The following is a 22,024-nucleotide window of genomic DNA, read 5'->3' as shown; positions in this document are numbered from 1 at the left end:
TAGGCTGTGATGTTGGGGTAATAGAGGGTCTTTGGTGTGTTAGATGCCCCCAGACATGCTTCCCCTGCTGTCCCAGTGTCATTCCAGAGGTGTTGGCATCATTTCCTGGGGTGTCATAGTGGACTTGGTGACCCTCCAGACACGGATTTGGGTTTCCCCCTTAACGAGTATCTGTTCCCCATAGACTATAATGGGGTTCGAAACCCGTTCGAACACACGAACATTGAGCGGCTGTTCGAATCGAATTTCGAACCTCGAACATTTTAGTGTTCGCTCATCTCTAGTAGTGGTTGTAGAAATGACATATTTTCTCTTTAAATTTTTAAGTAAATATGTTCCCATTGTAAACTAGAAAAATTAAAAAAAAAAAAAACTGTCACAACCCTTACAACAATGTTATAAAGGGTGGGCTATAAGTATGGATACACCCTGATAAAATGGAAGTGGTTGTTGCTAATACCTTACTATTACCCCCGCTCCACAGTACAGTGCGATAGGCGCTGCTGGGCAGAAGGGCGTCCCTGGCTAAGTGTCAGAAATGCCCTTCTGACTGTAAAGCGCTACGGTACCGGGACCGATAGCGCTTTACACCGGGCACAGATCGGGAAAGCCGACTGTCAGCTTTCCAGCAGTATATAGAACTGCCTGTGCCCAAATCGGTGAAAGGTCCTCTTTAATCACAGTAAGTGAAGTGAATAGAGATGGAATAGGGACCGTCATCTCCAGCCTGGCTGCTGCTAAAATGTCAGAGGTAAGTCAGGCAATGAGCTAATATCTCTGAGGAGACATGTTCAGCTGTATTTGACAAATGGCGCAGGACAGATAAAGCAATGTATTGGCAAAACACCTCAGTTTGTGGAATCTACATGTTAAATATGATCCTGGAGATGGGAATACTCCTTCACTCCATGTCTTCTAGGTATTATTAATGCTGAATATTACCTCGCTCATGTCCATGTTACTGTAAGATGTCAGTAGTGTATCCTGAGAACCTTCATAATGTAAGATATACTTTACATATAGTTAAACATGCAAATTCACCCCAATTAAGACATATAATATTTAAAACAATTTTATTCCTGAAAATATTCTGTACAGTCAGTATACACAGGTTTATGTTACATCTGAAGATTCACACACTACAACAACACACCCAAAAACATTACAATCGCTTTACACTGCAGTGTGGACAAGGGGGGATCCAGATGGGCAAGGTGAAGCAATGTATAGTGATACTGAGCTTCAGTACATTGCATGGTAAACTGGACACTAGCAACAGTAGACTGGATACTCGTAACCATTATACAGTGCTGCCGTTGTTCATGATCAGAGTCTAGATATTCAGTATAATCTTATAAGGAGGTGTATCCATTTACAAAAGACATTATTGTAACTGTGAGATACTACATGGCATTTCCAGGTGCAGTAAGGCACTTTTCGGAGTAAGCCTTGTAGGTTCCCCCCTTCCCTAATAAACACAAATCTCATAACCCATATTCTACCGCATTGGAAGGTGGGTTAACAAGGTAAACATGTCCTTTCAAGCTTACACCCTTCTTACTGTATTTTTATCCTAAACTATGCTGCATGGTAACTACAGATGTAACCAATGTATACAAATATTAACCGGAACTTCTGCCATTAGTCAAACCATTACGCTGCAGCGTGATATCTTATCATACAATACAAAAACTGTAAAAAGTCATAGAAAAATGTTTTTCCCATGACTTTTCATTGATGTTTGCTGATAAGATATCACAATGCAGCAGTTTAACCAATTGCAAAAATTTGGATTAACTCTGCTACATCTGTACATGTACCATTATCATAATGACAAAACCTCAATTATTATTACAGAGGCCATAAAAATTAACAGTCCTTAAAATCTGAACTCAAAATGTTCTGTGTTCATACAAAAAAAGAGCAACATAGAAATGAAATAAAATAATTCCTAATATATTTTCTGTATGTACATGATTTTGTATATATTAAACTTTGTATATGAAATCATAAGAAAACAAAAAGATAAAAAAGTAACATGTAAACAACCACAATATCCAAAAGAAGGATCACATTTGTTTTTACCCAGATTTAGATACATTTGTTTCCATTGGACAGGACTATTGTTGTTTCCATTGGGCAGGACTATTGGGAGTAGTTTAACCATTGATGTAGATATATTTATCCTACCACTATAGATGGCTAAACTGGGCGGACTGACTTTCGAGGTTTGAGGATCTTCTATACCTGTGTCATAGTATACATTAAAAGAGAGGGGAAAAGGCCATGGCGATGCAGTCTCATTGAGTATACACATAGAAAGCTTGAGAACAGTACATGTAGCAGGAGCAGATTGACTATATTCATCCAAGTAAAAAAGAACACCTAATTGACCAGAACGGGGCAAATCAATCACAATTACAATTATTAACCCCCTCATTTCAAGTTCAGCGCTCTTTGCTTCCCTTTAAGCGGTTCGCTGATGTGTGCGTACTGTACGTTCATCTATCCAGCATATATCATATTAATATTATAGGCTCTTCCAATCAGCTATTTGTGGGATAAATACAAGTTATCTTTAAGTTTCCATGGACTTTTTTTTATACGAGATCAATTTTTCTCATTACTACAAGTTCAGAGATTAAATTTGAGTCTTGTTTTCTAAGTTGCACGTGTGTGTGAACTGTATCTGATCAGTCAGGAGCAAAACTACAGAAGGGGGAAAATAAAACAGCATTATACTAGTGTTGAGTTCCTATATAAGTGTCCAAGAGAATAATATCAGTAACATATGTATATCAATAATGTATATCATTAACTATATTTTAATAAATAAAGTTTTGCTTTTAAATGGATTCACTCTGTATTTGTTGGGGAAGTCTGGAATAAGGTACAATGGCCAACCCTTCATTTCTTTGCTAGTAACAAAGAATTTCCAGAGATGAGGGTTTTTAGATTGTCAGTTGTGATCCTGTAGAAAATTGTTACTAGCTTATATCAGTGTGTAGATGTGTATATATATATATATATATATATATATATATATATATATATATATATATATATATATATATATATGTATATATACACACACAGAGCATTAAAGTGCATGGCAATGGCATATCATATATGGCATTTCATTTACATAGAAACATTTTGCCTCATTTATAAAATTTAGTTATTGAAAATAGTGGTATTTCCCAAGGAGTACTTATGTATGAACAGGAAATGGAAAGGTTGCCATAAGCAAAACCATTTATTTTCTTTTGCCCAAATATTTCATTGGTCCTTTCTAGAGACTTATGGACAGAAGGCAGAGAGTACTCACGGGTAATTTTGGTTCATGGAGGGTCTAACAGATGCGAACGCACAGCCAAATAATGGTAGTGCTGCAGCCGATGTGTGACCTCTGCCGAAAAGGATAATTATACACCGTGTTTTTCTATACAATTGACAGTATATATCTAGAACAGAAAAAACATATCACGTAGTATACAGTGTCCATAGACTTCAAATGGACAGACATATGGTAAGTGTGTCTTTTTAGCAAACATCTGCCAGGTTTCCATCCGCCACAAAAAGCATATGTTAAGGTATATGTATTTTATCATAGATAATTGTTGGTTTCAAATAAAAGCTGTTAAATTGGTAATAGCGTCAATGGCTAGGGACACATATAAAGAGAAGTGCTTCAACAGAAAAATGGCACCAAAATGTACACGTCACTGATACTGATGGTTCACCAGGTATGGGCCATTAACCATGACTCCATCAATTTTCTGCGCATTTCCATGCCATTTTATTGTTCGTATTATCATCAATATCTTCAGCAATTTACATAGAGTATGTATACCATGATACTTCATATCTAGTGTTGTTAAGAATATATAAAGCATATTACACTTAGTTGGGGTCCACTTTTGGTACAATTCACCAACAATCTACAATTATCATGGAGGAGTTTTATGTAATTACAGCAAACAATGGAGAAGGTGCCAATATCAATCACTGGTTTAATTTTCCAATATATCAATGAAAATTAGTGACTATGCAAAGTATGGCTGTTTTTACTGAAATTTCTGAAATACCCTTAGACTGTATACTTGTCAACTAGAGAGTATAATAAATATCATTAACCATTATATAAACTGTAGCACCATAATGAGCAACTTTATGCAATGCAAAATGTATTTTAATTGTTATCCCAAAGGTTAGCACGCTGGCCATTTTCAGTCAATTCCTTGGTTTAATATTAGGGAAGAGGAAGCTTTTAATAAATATCAAATCATATAAAACACATCATTTAGTGCTATTGAGAGCAGTGATACTTAAAGGGGTATTACCAAAGGAACAATCAGATTTTATATAACAATACTTTGTAAAATATCGCTGTTCAATGTATTTAGCCAAATTGTATATGTCACTAGAAAAAAACTCTTTGAGGCCAGGGCCCCACGTAGTGTAAATGGTTTGACCATGGCGGAAACAACGTGGCAAAAACCAGTACCCACAAAGTGGATGGTATTTGCAAGAATCCCATTCACAAATTGCAGAAAAATAACTGCAGCGGAAATGCTACGATTTCCAAAATCGTGTTTTTGGAAATCGGAGCAAGTCAATTATACCCATGGAAACGCTGGTGATTTCCCTATAGGTAATATTGAAGCATAAAGCATGCTGAGGAAAATACTGCAGACTTTCAGTCAAAAGTACTTTGGGAAAAACCGTGATGTGTTTCCACCCAATGTTTTTCCCGTAGCGCTTTTTGGCTGTGTTCCGCTACATGGGGCCTTAGCCTCAGAGTTTTGAAATCCCCCTTTCCTATATTTGAGCACTGTTGCCCCTGGATACATCATATCCATTTTTATCTAGGACGAGCTTGCTCAGTTTCTCTTTTTCTTCCCCAAAGCTGTTTATTAGATCAGGGCGATATAAGAAGACATGGACCATCCTAATGCCTCGAGCATGTACAGTGCATGAATAATTTCCATTAGGAAGAATGGAGAGTTAGGAAGCTCACCGAGCAAGGTGCACTGGTAGTGAAACAGACAGTCACATGCTCTAAAGTAAGGCTGAACATTTCATGAAGCTATAGGGTTGCAGATCTCGGAAGAGAGGGCGCACAGTTACTGTGCAGATGGTTAATCTGCATGGTTGCTAAAGCTTTTGTATGGTGGGAAGAACCCTTTAATGTCCTAAGTCCATCAGGCCATCATTTTCCTCAGCCAACAGCTGTCATTATGTTCATGTAAGAAGAAGGGCTATTGTATTATACCGGTCTCAGATGACTATTATTCAGCCACATATTGGTGTCCATATTACACCTAGTTCTATGGGTAAAAGCATGGTAGGTCTAGACATGGTGCTTAATACAGAGAAACTAAAATGTGTCCTCATTCTAACCATCTGATACTTGCATTATTATGGTAATTTATATGTAATACATGTAATAAATATAATATTGAAACGACCAACCAAATAAAGTATGTATGTAATGTATGACTGTTCTGTATGGTTTTGTTATTGACCTGAGTTTATCTTTTAAAGATATTTTTGATGCAGTATTTTTACTACCATTTTTTTTGCTTGTTTTTTTTTAATAAATTACCCAAAAATATATTTCTGTTATTTAAAAAAAATGTCACTCATAAACATCCCCAAAAGATAAACTCAGCTTTACTAAAAATATTTTCATTAGTTCTAAAAGACGAGAAGAGATAAACCTATATAGTAGATTGCAGACCAGAAAACAAGAAGTACATTGAAGGCTTGCTTTAAAGGTTTAAGTCTTATACAATCCTTGTTACACACGGGTTAATCCTCTAACCTAGGTGTCAGTTTTCAAGAACCCCAATCACTTCATGTTTTGAAGAATTCCCAAGAAGGGAACACCTATGGAAATTACTGATCTGTTGACCCTTTGTGTGCAATATTAAGGAAATCCTCAAAACCAGGGGCATGGCTCTAGGGGGTGCAGGAGTAGCAATTGCAAATAGCTTAAGTGAGCCAAAAGGCCTCACTACAACATAAGAGTATTATAGATAGGACTTTTTATATGGGTCATCATTACAGATATTGCATTAAGGCCCCGGAGATTCAAGTTACATCTCTGCTCAAAACCTAACCTCTTGAAAAACGTCGAAGACTAAAACTGAAAACCAGTGCCTCAGGTAATTTATAAAATGTTTGGAACTAGTGTGCTACCAAATGGCACTGCATCATTCAGACGGTGTCCCACTGTGGGCCTCAGAGGCAGGTAGGCCCTCAGTTTACCCTTGCATGGCACATTACCCTTATTGCACTAAATACAATGAAGCATGTCAACTAGACTATGCATCAGTATAGTATCATTGGTAGATTATTAAAGGGATTACAGAGTTTGATTTCATATACTGTAGACAAGCTGGGCATTTGCAATGCCATCTAGGTGCAGAGTAAGGCCAACCAGCATACTTTCCCCCTAGACCCCATCTTCTCAATCACATTGTAGGGTCCCCATTAACCAATCATTTTGCAGTACGTGTGATCAAGTACTTCTGGCTCACAAAAGACCCCAAGACAGAATTAGCCAGAGTCAAGGGATAAGCAGCAAACTACTGAAATATAAATTTATGTTGCTGATGTTTTAGAATTTGTAAATGAGTGTCAGGTAATATTTAAATGTAGTTGTATAGTGGGCCCCGATAATCAACTTTAAGGTTTAGCCCTAGATATCCCAGTCTGGCACTGTCCAGACCTAAGCCTGGTCATACATGTAAAGATTTTCAGCCAAAAATTATGGACACGGCAAAAATTAATGTAAGAAAAATTTGTAGATATTGGTGTTGTGGCAGTCAAATAATAAAGTAATCCAAAGCTTTTTCTTTGGCAAATGCCCATCTGTACCATTTTCCCATTCATGTACCAACTTTGTATGTCATCATTTGATTTCATTGCAGCACCAGACACAATCTATACACAAAGATAACGCATATTTCATGAGAACTGTAGTAGTTCATATGCTGGCAGATAATATTTTGTTACCTCCTTGTTCGGACTTAAGAATAAAGAATATCAGACAGGACATGCGCGTAGTACCATACAGAAGATGTATACTGGTCCTAAGAATGGCTTACACACCTTAAAGGAATCCAGGTAATGTTCTCTCAACTGATATGTAATGAGATATACAGCCCAGTGTTATTTAATGACATGTCTTATACAAAGTGATATATTGGAATCTAAATTCTGCTATTCTGACATTACAAAATAAATACACTGTAATGAATACGCTTAACATAGTGCAGAGGAACTGAGATTCCTTTGTTCATGAAAAGAAACACTTCACAAATTATCACCCGTTAGAATGGACCTCGCAGTGCGAATAAACTTCTCAAAAAGGTCAAAACAAAGGCAACTTTTCCACACTCTTTTTTTGCTTTGTGGGAGTCTAAACTTTGGACCAAAATGTAATTTGAATTTAGACCTTTTTATTATGACAGTATGAATTGAACCATAATTTTATCCCACAAATTAGTTCTAAAATCTAACAATGTATTAATTCACCATACCATAGAAGAAAGGCCCAAGTAAACCAATATAATATATCAACCAAACATTTACTTATGTCTGACTGCCTTGAAGGAAATGCCTCTAACCTAACATTGCAAACAGGCTATCATTTAACCTTGTACCCAGCTTTGATTTGCAGACTGTGCTGTGGCAGCCATATTGAAGCCTCCTTGTGGTGGCAGAGCTGAGTCAAAGTTAAAGTCCATCTCGTCATTGTCCATAAAATCGTTGAGAATGATGGATTCCACATCACATTCTAAAGTACCATTGAACATATCTAAGTCTAAGTCTGTTGGAAACCTGTCCTGATTGTACATTTGGGGATGATGATGGTGGTGGTGATGGTGATGATATGCGCCTTGGTATGGCCCTTCCAGCAGGCTTCCATGTCCACCTTGACTGCTGAAGTAAGAATGATGTGGAATAGATGATAAACCACAGGATTCAGAATTTATCAGTCCACTTGAGCTAGCTAAGGCACTGTTGTTAACAGAGCAGTGATGATTGAGAGTGGGTGGGTGGTACAGGTTGTGGCTTTTTACTAGACTGGCAGAGTAGGGCACTTGTCCTGAGTCACAATTGTTTAACATGCCTGCGTTCTGCCTATGGTTGCGCTGTGGCCCCAGCATACTGGATAGACCTGGATCATTTTGCACAATTCCTTCTTTATGTCCATAGGACATGGCAGTGAGGAGATCCTGGAGGGATGAATTTCTGTATGTACTGCCTGGAGAGAAAGCAGCTTGTTTGTTCTCTTGGATTGTCTGCATGGGTAACCGTCTCATCATTCCCATAGCTGGCTGACTATAAACAGTGCCACAAAAAGCATTAGAGCTGTTGCTTAAAGTCGGGCACTTGGATGTAAATGAAAAGCCTGGACTGCGTTGTCGCAGAGCAGCGGCAGAGTTGACAGTATAACCATCCTGGAGCTCATCTAGTAAATGATCTGACAGCCCTTCACCCATACCTATAGTACCACTTAATTCTGCAAGCCGTGGCATTTCAACTGAACATCGGGCATTAGGAGACAGGGCACTAGATGGACTGGGGTACATAAGCGGAGAAGAGGGTGTCACTTCATCATCATCTAGGTCATCTGGCTCATCATTTCCCAAAATTGGTGAGAGCCTCCCACTCATACTACCTGTCACAGTGTTGGCTCTGTTGTGAAATTCAGCCCAAACATCAAAGTCATCACTGGTGTGTGAAGAGGGACTTTCAGACCATTTAGCTTGTTGAGAAGAAGGACTGCCTTCTATTGTTGGCTCTGGTGCAGCCTGAACTTGCTGCTGCTTCTTTTTGCCTGCTTTGCCCTTTATCCTTATAAATTTCCCACTTGTGCTGTCCATAGAGGCTGCTCTCCTCCGCGGAGTCTTTCCAGTCTTTCCACCTTCTGGGTTTAGCATCCACCAAGAACTCTTTCCTGTTCCTTCATTTTGAACACGAATAAAGCGTGTATGTAGGGAAAGATTATGTCTGATGGAGTTCTAAAAGTAAAAAGAAAATAAGGTTTAGAACAAAATGCAAGTACGCTAACTTAGTTTATCAATAGGCAGTAAACCATTATTTGATCAATATGGCTACCCTTCTCTTGACCATTTCATGTTACATTAAAGAAGTTTGGCATCTGTTTGGTACCTTTAGAAAAATATTATTAATATTGCTGCCTATTCTATGGTTTTACATTTCAGAACATAATTAAAATCAATCTGGTCTTAGAAGGTCTGAGATAAAATTAGGTTAAAACAACCTCAGATAAACAACACCGCATTAAAAATTACACTGTGTCGTAAACTAGACCAAAATACTGAGGCTGTGTGAGAAAAGTACACCTTTAGGCTACATGCACACAACTATGGCGCAAAATGGCCATGAAAAACATCCATCTTTCATGCCCATCTTGAACTCAAGGGGTGGCCATTTTCACAGATCCCCCATACAATTTAATATGAGGAGGGATCCGTGAAAACTGCAGAAAACAGAACGTGACCCATATTTTGACGCTCTGGACCAAATACTAAAACCATAGTATTCAAAGACGGTACACTTTTTCTCATGAGTTTATAATATCAGGAGATTTTTGCCAGTCTAAATGCCAAACATTCACACCATATTTGGTATGAAAATGGCCTTTCTTAGACCTGTCTCTATAGGGACATCCTAATGTGAACTAGTGCTCATACAGCTTGATCTGAGATGTGGTTTTGTAACCTATGTAAACTATAGGTTTATTTAACCTGTAAATGATCTCTAGGAGGGGAAGTATAGTATATTTTTCTAGGGCATGTCTTTATCCTCTCTGGAGCACACTGGTGCAGAAACAGGAGGTGGTGATCCAGAGATAATAGCTTGCTAATGGTTACATTATCATGATCTATGTCTTACATTGTGCATAAGCATAGCATGTGTCTTATGACTAAATGATATTTCACATTTAGAAATTTGAATTTCATAATTTGGAAACTAACAATATTATTTAAAAAATATTCTAAGAAGGTTTCACCAAAAAAAAAATGTTTAAACAATTAAGAAAATTAGATGATGTGATCTATATTATAATATTAGCCCATAACATGTTAAATCGTACCTCTCAAGCATAAGCAAACATGTCATAATAGGTAATGTATATATTATCTGTCATGCAAAGTAACAAGGTGCAGTGGAGCTTGCAATGGTCTCACTGATCATTCCCATGGTCTACTGGTAATATATATCTAACCATACATTTTATGAGTTTATGAATATATGGCTACCTCAGGACACCAAGTGAACCCAAAAATAAACGCTTTTGCCATCAACTGTTCATCTCCTTTTACTGTTATCTGCAGTCTATATCACTTAAAGTGAACCTGTTACATTGAATATGTAGTCCAATGTACAGGTACCATGTTATAGAGCAGGAGGAAATGAGCAAATTCTAAGTCTCTGTTCATATCTGTGTCAAAGGTTCTGTATTTTCTGACAAAATGTGCTCTGCTCTTCACTCAGGCAAATGACAGATACCTTATTAAAACCTGGCAAACTCCATGATAGTTTATAGGATTTGTAGGGCTCTGTTTCTGTCTGTCATGTAACAGATTTCTCCCAAGCTTGTATTCCAGTTTTCTGTTCTTATGACCTTAGAATGTTTCTTGAAACAGAAATCCAAAATAAGAGCCACCGATGTGAACCGGTCCTTTTATAGTTTGTTATAAAAATGATAATATAACTTGTAATTTATTCATATACATCTCTGTTCAGTCTGGGATTAAGAGTCTAGTGGGATAGCATTCTATTGAATGACACCTATTAGTGTATGTACACTCATATAGAGTAGGCTATCAATCATTCAGCAGGATCGCCAGCATAGCTATTAGAGATGAGCGAGTAGTACTCGATCGAGTAGGTATTCGATCGAATACTATGGTATTCGAAATACTCGTACTCAATCGAGTACCACTCGCTGTTCGAAGTTAAGATTCGATGCAGAACCAGCGTTGATTGGCAGAATGCTATACATTGCCAATCAATGCTGGTTCTTCTCTTACCTTTAGAAGTCTTCTCCGTGCAGCTTCCCCGCGGTGTCTTCCGGCTCTGAATTCACTCTGTCAGGCATCGGGCCTGGGCAGAGTCGACTGCGCATGTCCGCTTGTAGTGCGGGCATGCGCAGTCGGCTCTGTCCAGGCCCGATGCCTAGTAGAGTGAATTCAAGGCCGGAAGAGGACGTGGGGACGCTGTGAAGGGAGAAGAATCCAGCCCGACCCTCACTCATGGACTTGGTAAGTAGAATTTGATTGAATGTTGCGTACCTCTGAAACGAGCATTTCCCCCATAGACTATAATGGGGTTCGAAACCCATTCAAACAGTCGAACAGTGTGCGGCTGTTCGAATCGGATTTCGAACCCCAAACATTTTAGTGTTCGCTCATCTCTAATAGCTATACATACTGCTCAGTTCCTCCTATTCTGTAACATGGTGCCTGCAGATTAAACTGAATCTTCGAGGTGATTGGTTCAGTCTAACTATGAGGCTATGCTGGAAATATGAAGCCCCATATCACAGAGCAGGGACTTACATACATTCATTGGTAGGGTTCACACAACCATTGGATTCCGTTATGAAGGTGTCCGTTTAAAAAAAAAAACAAAACCCAGAAACAAATGGACAGTAACTGATGGCTATCAGTTACGGTCCGTTATAAGTCCATTTCCCGTAGACTTCAGTGTTAAAAATATAATGGACAATTGCCATCCATATTTTTCTAATGGACAGAAAAGTCCTGCAAGTTGGATTTTTTTGTCCACTGGAAAAAAACGGGCTTGGGTGTAAATGGACACAAACAGACACAAGATAAAATCCCATTGAAATTAATGGAAATTTCAATGGACTACTGATGATTCAGCTAGTGTCCGATGCTAAAATCTTGTAACGGACACTGCTGACGGTCACCAACGGTAGTGTGAATGCCTCCATATGCTGTTTTTTTCATCTCCTGCGAGATTATAAAATATTACAGTTTCTCTGACAGTAAGTTTGTATATCCCATACCAGTTTCTCGGTTTCAAGTACTTTTGCCCTAAAGCTAACCTTATTCTGCCCATACACCTTACTGCACCCCATTATTAGTATTATTTCGCTGCTGTTTCAGTGTGTTCAGATACACGGTAGTTGCAAAATGCTTTTAAGAAAAGCTTTTATAATTTACAAAAAAATCGAAGTGATACTTGTGTGTATGAACACTGTGCCAAAATAGCATCTAATGTCTGCTGACCATTGTTCAAATTGTATACCAGAAAGTGTAGTTTACTTTGGCGCAGTAAAATGTTAGCAAGAGCAGTATTACTTATCTTTAATAGGGAACAAAAGTCATAGATGAACAGATATGTATGGAGCCTGATAAAAACGGTTTGGTATCTGTCTATTGTAGCGATATAGCAATAATATTATTCTCTAGCCTATTGATCAATTAAGCAATTTAATGGGCACATATTCACAGTACACACACACACACACATATATATATATATATATATATATATATATATATATATATACTGTATATATATATATATATATATATATATATATAGAGAGAGAGAGAGAGAGAGAGAGAGAGAGAGAGAGAGAGAGAGAGAGAGAGAGGTGGTCTTATAAGTCATTGACAGTTATTTTTGTGTGTATACTGTTACAAAGAAGGTTGTCAATCACTGAGTACCAGATATTAGTGCAATTGTGAAACCTTCAATCATAGCCACCATTCCATAGGTGATTGCATAGACATTGAGCACGTCCAAATACAGCAATCACCTTTCACATATGATGGATGGGAAGTGGTTAAATTAATATATCTAAAATCTAGAACCTTATATCCACAGACCTAGTAAAATAAAGCAATATCTTTCTTATGTCCCTTCTTTTCCAGTACTATTATTGCCTCTCATCCTCATTTTCATGCACTTCCCATCCCCCATGTCCACATGCCCGACGTGTCTTTCTCATCACATACTGTAGCTAAGACACGCTAAAGGCTCCTAACATCAGTGCATTTAGTAGTGAGCAGATCTGAATGCTAAATGTTCTGCATTAATCCCTGCAGACTATTAGAAAGATGGAAAGAAAATGCGTTACTGTGCTACATAATTATACTTTTTCATTGCAAGTACTTTTAATGAGTTAATTCACTGATAAAAAGCTACATTAGAACTTATTCATATGTCAAGATTTTGTTGTTTTTCACTTAAAATTTTCAGTAAGGCGAATGAAAATACTTTCCATGACTGCTGTATGTATTTATGTCTTTTGTGGGCAACCCCTTTAAAGATAACAAGCACAGGACATGCCATGAATCTCTGATAGATGCAAATCCCGATCTCTAAAATAAGCCTGGCCAGCTTCTGTGCCCTACTCCCATAGATGTGAATACAAGTTACAGAAACAGCATGGCTTACAGTTCTACACCGTTTCCATAACTTCCATTCGCATCTATGCAAGATATGGAAACTATGCTGGAGATCTACGCTGTTTCCATAAGGACTAATCATAGCTGAAGGTCTTCTCAACAAGGTCATGGTCTGGTAAAGAGTCAGGCGTGGGGGAAGGGGGGAGCTCATTTTAGAAATAGGTGCTCATTCAAGAGGTAAGTTCCACATTTCAATTAAAGGAAATTCCTTTAATTGAGACCTCGTAAATAATTTTAAATAAAGTTTTCTAGTAACAGGTATAGTAATTGCACCCAATTATTACACATGTCCTTATAATGACTATGCTTGCCTTCTGTTATTAGTTGCCAGCTTTTTCATCAGGATCATTCTACTTCTCTAATGATTCACATTAAATATCATTTATACATATTTCATTTTTTTTTTATTTACCGTACCTCTTATGTTAGTGGCTAGTGATTGTCAAACCATTTAGTTACGACCCAAATATTTCAAATTGTTTGGTTTTTACTTAAACTCAATCCTTTGTAATTTATATCAGGCACATTACAGTGGTCGCTGTGACACACATTGCACAGTGGAAATACAGAGGAGACATATCTTTGATGTTGGCTGTGGCTCTGCCATCGCCTGACATCACTTGACAGCGTCGGAGCCATTAATGAGCGGTAGGTGGATTATATCACTGGAAGACAGCAGACGATATGTTCAGACTGAGAGACATGTGCTAGCATCATCACTGCTTGATCCAAAGCAATAGTTCCATGTTCTACTGGAAAGCAGCAATAGCAGTACAATAGAACTACTACTATAATAGAATAACAGGAGGAGAAGAAGTGGATAGACATTTAGTCAGAATTAATCAACTAGAGAGTCATGAAGGGAAATCATAGGAATAAAGGGAGGGAGAATTTCTGCACTATGCTGTGAGCCTGACTGCTGCAGTTTGCAGTTTCTACAGACACTGGATAATTAACCCTTTCATTGTCAATAATCTAATTTTCTTAAGTCTTTTTTTTTTAAATAGACTTAGAGCAGTTTTTTTTTTTTTTTTTTTATACAGTGTCTTAGTATATGGTTTTACTGACAACATCAGTCCTGCTACTGAAAAAATATTTTATTAATGATTTTTTGGGGCATGAGGTTTTTTTTTATTACATTTATATTTTTATTAATATTTTTTTATATTAAATATATAAAAAGTGCTGTTCTGATGATAAAAACATTGGCGCAGCCTGTTCTAGTCAAAAAAGTTTGTTAAGGTTATTCAATTACAGAAAATTACAAATATCAAGGGTTTTTTGTTAACCAATATATGTAAACTTGTAACAGCACAACACTGATGCAGCCTGTGCTACCACCAATACTATCACTCAGTCAGACATGTCCTGCACCCTGGTCCATCATATTATTCCTTTATGTACTGCCAGTCATGTGCCACAGTTATCACCATTGCCACCACTCAGCCATACAGTCTGGTCCATCACATTCTACTATACAACACTATTAACTTCACAGTGTTGCTATGAAAAAACCCAGTTATATCTTTCAATACCAATGCCGAAGCCCAGATGGAGAGAACAGGAGGATAACAGTAGTAGTGACGGATGCTGTGCCATTGGATAGGCCAAGTACCCTCAACTACTCTCCCCAGCTGAGTTCCTAGGCCAGAGACTGATAAAGGGGGTCTGCTGTGCTACTTGATGGTGGTGGTAGTTGTTCACCCAGGAAGCTTCCAGTTAGAGAGGGACCTCTCTAATCTAAGCCAGTATGATGGTGTTCAGAAGTGCAGTTGTGAAGTTGAAACAGGTTTGAACTTTACTCAGCAACTGAACAATGAAAACAAGCCGCTTCCAAATGGGGGTTGTAGTCTCCAAGAATTCAACTTCCCCAGCTTTGGTCTTGTGAGCATGTTCAGTGATGTTCAGTGATGTTCAGGTCTCTTGAGCCTTAGCTACAAGACTAACTCCACTATTCAGCCTCCTCCAGCATCAGATACTTGGCCTATCCAATGTCTTTCTAGGAAGTCCTGGCACAGGATTGGTAACCTTTTAGAAAGTGCTAGGATAACATCACAGGAATTCTCCACTCCTGTTGTAAGAGGCTACAGGGTTAATCTCCCTGTCTCAATTTGAGCCTTGGGTTGAATCTTCCTCCTCAGAGACTGAGTTGGGAACTGCAGGGCTCAGTATGCAGACCTAGCGTATCCTGTCACCACAAACTGCTAGACTGAGACCCCAAGGTTCTCTTGGAGACCTAAAGGTAATAGTCCAGAGCTGTACCAAGTATGGGCAACTAAACAGTGGGGAAAGAAACAGTGAATTTACAATAGAGAGAGTTGCAAACACAATATATTAAACATGAAACATATAGACAGGACGTACACACATACCCAGAGGCACAAAGATAAAGACAATAGAAGCAGGAGCAGACTGGGATGCTGCACCAACACCATTTTGATTTCACATCTGTTGCCATGAAGGGATCATTTTTCATGGCTTTTTGTTTTGAAAAGTCAATTCTTTTTCATTATTTTTCAACTAGGCACATAGCCTCAAATTTGTCTCCCAAATAACAAGCCTGTAGCACTTACAAGTGCTTTTTGCTATGTAATCACCATGTGTGTCTAAAAAACCATGGGCAAGAACCCTTTCACAAAAAAGGTGTCATTTACCAGAGCATTTTAAATGTTAAAAAGTGTAAAAGGTAGTGTAAGCTCAGAGTACGGTTAAACTTGGCGTTGGTATCCATGGCTTACCATCCGTTTCACCATAGACATACTTGTCAGTTTGGATAGAAATTGGATAGATAGGGTACAACCATAACAGTTTCATAGATTAGGTTTTCAGCTAATTTAAATACTAGTTCCTACCAAACTTATTTGACCTGAAACAAATCATTGGTCCAAACCACCTGAACCCAAAATAAAAAGAATCCCATCTCTATTAGTGATTCATTTTGATACCAAATTTACATAGTTATTTTTCATGTTTTTGATTGGTTGTCCAGGGACTTAATTTTAAATCTTCCATCGTATTCATCATGATGGACCTAAGGGTTTTGGTATAGTCCTGACCTCTGGTTCGTGCGATTGAAACCAGTCCTGGACCCAAGGTTGCTCTGATCTGGAGGTTGGAAACAGACCAAAACTGGGAACACCATGAAGTGTTTTGGATTGATGAAGGCAAATTTAATATCTTAAAAAAAAAAAGTAAAATTTTCTTTTTATTACCATATTTTGATACCCTTAACTGTTATATTCAGAGCTGTATAAGGGGTCTTTTTTGTGCTAACAGATGCAGTTTGTATGGATGCTATTGTAGAGAATGTTGTATACCTTCAGTTTTCTGTGGAAGGCTAAGTAATAAAAAAAAAAATAGCAATTCAGCCATTTATGTGATCTAGGAAGCAGGGGTTATTTGAAGTTTTATATTTTTATTTTTTTTACTTTTATTCTTAGAGCCCTTGGGTGTTGTAACCTTAGAAACCATATGGGATCTGATCGCCCATACATACATTTCAATACTATGGTGTGTTCCTGCTTCCTCTGGCAGTGTGCAATAGAAGTTCACTGATGACAAGCTCGGGAAGCCTTAATAGCCCGACAATCATAACAACAGATCACTGCCACAGTGATGTTCAGGTGGGCGGCAATGATCCAGTCCCAAGTCATTTAAAGGTTTAACAGCTAGTATCAGAAATCATTCATTGCTGTAACAGTTGCTCTCCATACACCCCACCAAACATTTTTTATTTTTTTTATTTTATGCTTACTTGTACAGCGCCATCATATTTCACAGCACTTTACAGACAACGACAGTCACTGTCCCATATAGGGCTCACAATCTATATTCCCTATCAGTATGCCTTTGGAGTGTGGGGGGAAACCAGAATAAACCCACGCAAATATGGGGGTAACATATTAAATTGCAGATTTCCTTGGTAGAATTCGAACCCAGGACTCCAGCGCTGCAAGGCTAACCGCTGAGCCACTGTGTTGCCCCAACATTATAACATATTATTATATCATGTGTCAAGGAGGGGTTAAAATGAATATTACTATTAATTTATACTAGTAACACACACACAACTGATGTTAAAATCTTAGCATTTTTTACAATAAAGGGAGCAGTCGCCACCTGTAAAAAAAGAGTCGGAACAAACCCGACTTTCTTAAACTTTTAAATATTTCTTGAAGTCAGCAATGAGGAAACTAACCAAAAACTACCTAAAGTCAAAGGGTATTTTGATGCATTTTATCTTTAAGCTTACTGCCCATGATCTTATAGTTTGGGACCATGCACACAACTATATGACAAATCCATGTCCCACACATGCATACCATATATTTCTATAAGCCTGTACTGCACAACTGTGCACTTCCCAATGGCACAAGGAGTTTCTGCCATGTTCTATTGTTTACATTTTATAAAACTATACAGATAAGAGAGAATCTGACATGGCAAATAGTTACATGCAGTTCACTTTGAGTTCGTTAAAAATTCTGGGTGAGTGGATGATCCATCCCACCATCCATATCTGCTTGGAATATTCTGTCCATTTCTAGCATGTATCCATGTAGAGTGTAAGCTTTTAGAAAATAAAGGAAGTCTATCAGCTCCCAAATCAAACTACAACTAATAGCAGTGTTGTGAGAATTCTACTTACTTTCTCAGCATTACTTACAAGTTTCCAAATGCAGTGTAATTTGCAGGAAAAAAATAAACTTTTTAGCCAAATTAGATTCCAGGTGCACCCAGGGCATGGCTGAACCTTCTGGAACATTGTTTTATTCTCTATATACTATCCTTTTATGCCCTCTAACACAATGATTGACATGAAGAGCTGAAACAACTCCCTCCAGCATCCCAGTACTCTCTTCTTGTCTCACAGTACTGCGCATGCGCTAATTAATTCAATGCAGGCACAAGTTGCCTTTAAGTCAGAGACAGACTTTCAAATACCTTACAAGTGAATAGACCCCCAACTACAAAGAGTCTCAATAACTTAGGGGGGCCCATCATTTCCAAGTAGTACATAGACAGTCCACTGATTGAAAAAGGCACAATAAAATTACTTTTTTAGGCTGGGGACCCCCGGGACGTAAACGCTGCGATTTGCCCGCAGCGGAGATGCTGCAGGAAAATTTGCGGTGTTTTACAGTGCAAGCAAAGGGGATGGGATTCATTGCAATCCCATGCCCACTTTGCGGAAAAAACGCAGTAAGGACACGCTGCGATTTGCAAAGCCGTTGCGGCTTTACAAATCGCAGCATGTCAATTATATCTACGGAAACGCCGGCGACTTTGCCATAGATATAATTGTAATAGAAAGTCCGCAGAGGTAAACTCCACGAACTTTCTGTTGAAAGTGCAGCAGAAAGAACTGCAGTGCGTTCACGCCGCAATTCTTTTCGATTACGGCCCGTGGGGCCTTAGTCTTAAGGGGGTCTTCTGGGCAAAAAAAATATTTTTAAAAAAGGCCTGTTAGTTCTATCAATGGGTTAATAAGTGCATCCAAATACCTTTAGCAGTGATTTGAGTGATTTCTGGCTTTCTCTGGGAGCTCCTGGTGTCCTCTGTATTTGCTTACATGGGTAGCTTCCTGCTGTCTTAGTCTACAACTGCCATGATGAATTGCAGTTCACTCACCTGTTTCCCTAGCTATGGTGCGGACTATTAGCCTTACCTACCTCGCTAACTAAGTCAGACCCCCAACCCTCTCCACACCCTATCATACTTAACTGTCTTCTTGTCCTGGAGATGACTTTTGTGCCTCTGTCCCCTCTTCTGCCCACACCTGGGAACTGGAACTGGCGCCTGTGCAATAGAATGCAGAAGAAAAGAGAAGCCGTGGGCCTACCACGCATGAGCAACGCTGTTTCTCTTTGCTTCTGCCGGCGTTCTATTGCGCAGGTGCCGGCTCCAGCTCCCTTGTGAAGAAAGTGACGCCGCACAGAAGATGAGGACATGAGCTTTGGTGAGTATGAGGGGGACAGGGTGGGGAAGAGAGAGGAGTACTGGTGACCTCTTGTTTCTGGAAACAGTAAAAAGAAACGTCACCAGGAAATCAGAAAATGATCCTGGGGCAGTCACATGACTGCCCCAGGCATACAGATAAATATACATTTTTTTTTAGGTTTTTTGCCAGACAACTCTTCTAAAATAGGACATACCTACATCACCTCCCCACCATCGCTCCTGTTCTATTGCTAACCAATCTCCTTTGGTCTCTGTTTCCTGCTGCAGCAGTAAGGTGTGGGCACAAGTATATGTAATTGCTGCAGCCAGACACTGTATTGGGTCACTACTGTAGCCAGTGATTGGCTGCAATGGTCATATGTACCTGTGCTCATACATCATTACTGCAGCAGGAACAAGAGGGAACTAGAGACCAGCAGGGGAAAAGGCTGCAGCTAAACAGGAACAGCAGGTAGAAAGGTTAGGTAACTGTGACGCCTCTTATTATTTTTAATCACCCTAAACCAGGGGTGCTCACACTTTTTCAGTATGCGAGCTACTTATAAAATGACCAAGTCAAAAGATCTACTACCCACTTGTTGTGGGCGGGGCCTGTGCCGCAGCATTGTCAGATTGACGTCGGATCCCGGAGAGGTAAGTAATATTGTTTATTATGTTCTCTCACCTCCCCATGGGCTCCGATTATTATACTCGGGGGTCTGAAAAGACCACCGAATATAATAATAGCGGTAGTGGGATAGCAGCCTGGCCCGGGCCTATTCACTACCGCCCGGCCTATAGTACAAGGGGAAGCGGGGGCGGCAGTGAAAAGGTCCGGGGAATACTCCAGCAGGTAGCGGCCTATTATAAAACAAACATAAAGTTCTCATACTTATCGACCTTGATGCTGCTGCTGCTCCCGCTGCCGCATCCTTTTCTCCTGGCAGACGTCTGCGTATCAGCATAGGTGGCGTGATGACGCCGCCTACGCTGAAACAGACGTCTGAACCAGCGCAAGGAGAGCGGCAGCTCTCCTGCGCTGGTTCAAACAAAAAAAAGTAAAAAAAAAAAAAAAAAAAATGTCACGCAATCGACCCATACTTCCTTTGCGATCGACCGGTAGATCGCGATCGACGTATTGGGCACCACTGCCCTAAACTGTTTTGATGTATTTCCTGGAATACCCCTTTAAAAATTGTTTTAAAATCTTCTGAAAATTAATTTGACAAAAATAAAATCTTATGTGAATAATTTGATGCGTGCTCTTTTTGAAGGTGTTGCCTACTTGCCTATTGAAACTATTTGAAGACATTTAGGCCCAAATTAGACTTTCATTCAAAGAATTCAGAAAGGGTTGTCAGCAAGAACATTTAAGAACAATACCTAAAATGAGCCAGCGTGAAAACAGGAGAGTTTAAGCATTTCGTGAAATATGAAGGCCTCTTTAGGCACACAATGAGCAAATGACCTCCATACTTTCATACCACACATTTACGGCTACCAACCTCCCAATGAAAGGACTACTGCAACAAAGGCAAAAGCAAAGCTAAAAATGGATATTACTGAAGGAAAAGACAGATTTCTAAAGGCATTTATGTGTGGCTTATATTCTTTTCACTGCAAGACATCTAAACCTCTGTGATCATGTCTCTTCTAAATGTATGTCGTAACTTTCACAGGCCTCCAATTTGAAGGACACTTGTAACCAAGGCTAATGTTCAGGAATATAATGATCACAAGGATAGTTCCTCTAACAAACATGAATAACGCTAGGTTCACACCTGCGTTCACGGTCTCCGTTCTATGGTTTCCGTCTTCTGCATGCCAGAAGACGGAAACCACAGACCGGGTCCGGCCGTGCGCGGCGGTGAGCGTTTTAGGCTCTCCGCCGCGAAACCGGATTTTTTTTTCCGGACACAGAGTACTGCATGTCCGACTCTGTGTCCGGATTATAAAACCCGGTTTCGCATACTTGAATGGGTGAGAGAGACTCCTGCAGGTTTCCGTCTCCTGCCTCTGTTTTAGGCAGGAAACGGAAACCTCAAGTACGGACACCTGGGCGCAGATGTGAACGAGCCCTAAGTGACATAGTTTGTGGATTAACCACCGATAGTTGGGTGGTTTTCATTCATAAGGAGGTTAAACAAAAACTTTAACCCATAGTTCTTGCTTTTTGCTGGTGAACAGGTCCACAGATCTTTATTTGGTATAAGGAAAATGTTTGTTTTTGTACCGTGTTAGCCAGTGGTTATGAAATATAAAAAAACAAAAAACTTGCAAGTCTTCAGTAGGTGATACCTTTTTTAATGGCTAACTCATAATGATGACAGAATATGACGTTTCGAAGCTTCCTCTGAGCTTCTTATATATATTCTTATATATCTGAAGAAGAAGCTCAGAGGAAGCTTCGAAACGTCATATTCTGTCATCATTATGAATTAGCCATTAAAAAAGGTATCACCTACTGAAGACTTGCAAGTTTTTTGTTTTTTATATTTCACAGATCTTTAGATACTCTATATTGGAGACTTTGAATGTACAGACAGCCTTGATTTATTAAACATTATTTTTCAACATTCACTTATTGAAAATAA

General features: G+C 39.0%; 1 protein-coding gene across 1 annotated transcript in view; it reads right to left on the bottom strand.

Moving 5' to 3' along the window:
* Nucleotides 1-6,684: 6,684 nt before the first annotated feature.
* The window catches only part of FOXO6 (forkhead box O6), a 71,359-nt gene continuing 56,019 nt past the window's right edge, over nucleotides 6,685-22,024 (bottom strand). The window contains exon 2 of the mRNA XM_075264545.1: nucleotides 6,685-9,038. Within this exon, the coding sequence (XP_075120646.1) occupies nucleotides 7,662-9,038 (1,377 nt within the window). The 3' untranslated portion in view covers nucleotides 6,685-7,661. The remainder of the gene's footprint in view (nucleotides 9,039-22,024) is intronic.

The sequence above is a fragment of the Leptodactylus fuscus genome, chromosome 2 (genome assembly GCF_031893055.1).
Source record: "Leptodactylus fuscus isolate aLepFus1 chromosome 2, aLepFus1.hap2, whole genome shotgun sequence".
NCBI lineage: Eukaryota > Metazoa > Chordata > Amphibia > Anura > Leptodactylidae > Leptodactylus > Leptodactylus fuscus.
This window is presented reverse-complemented; position numbering and strand designations above follow the sequence as displayed.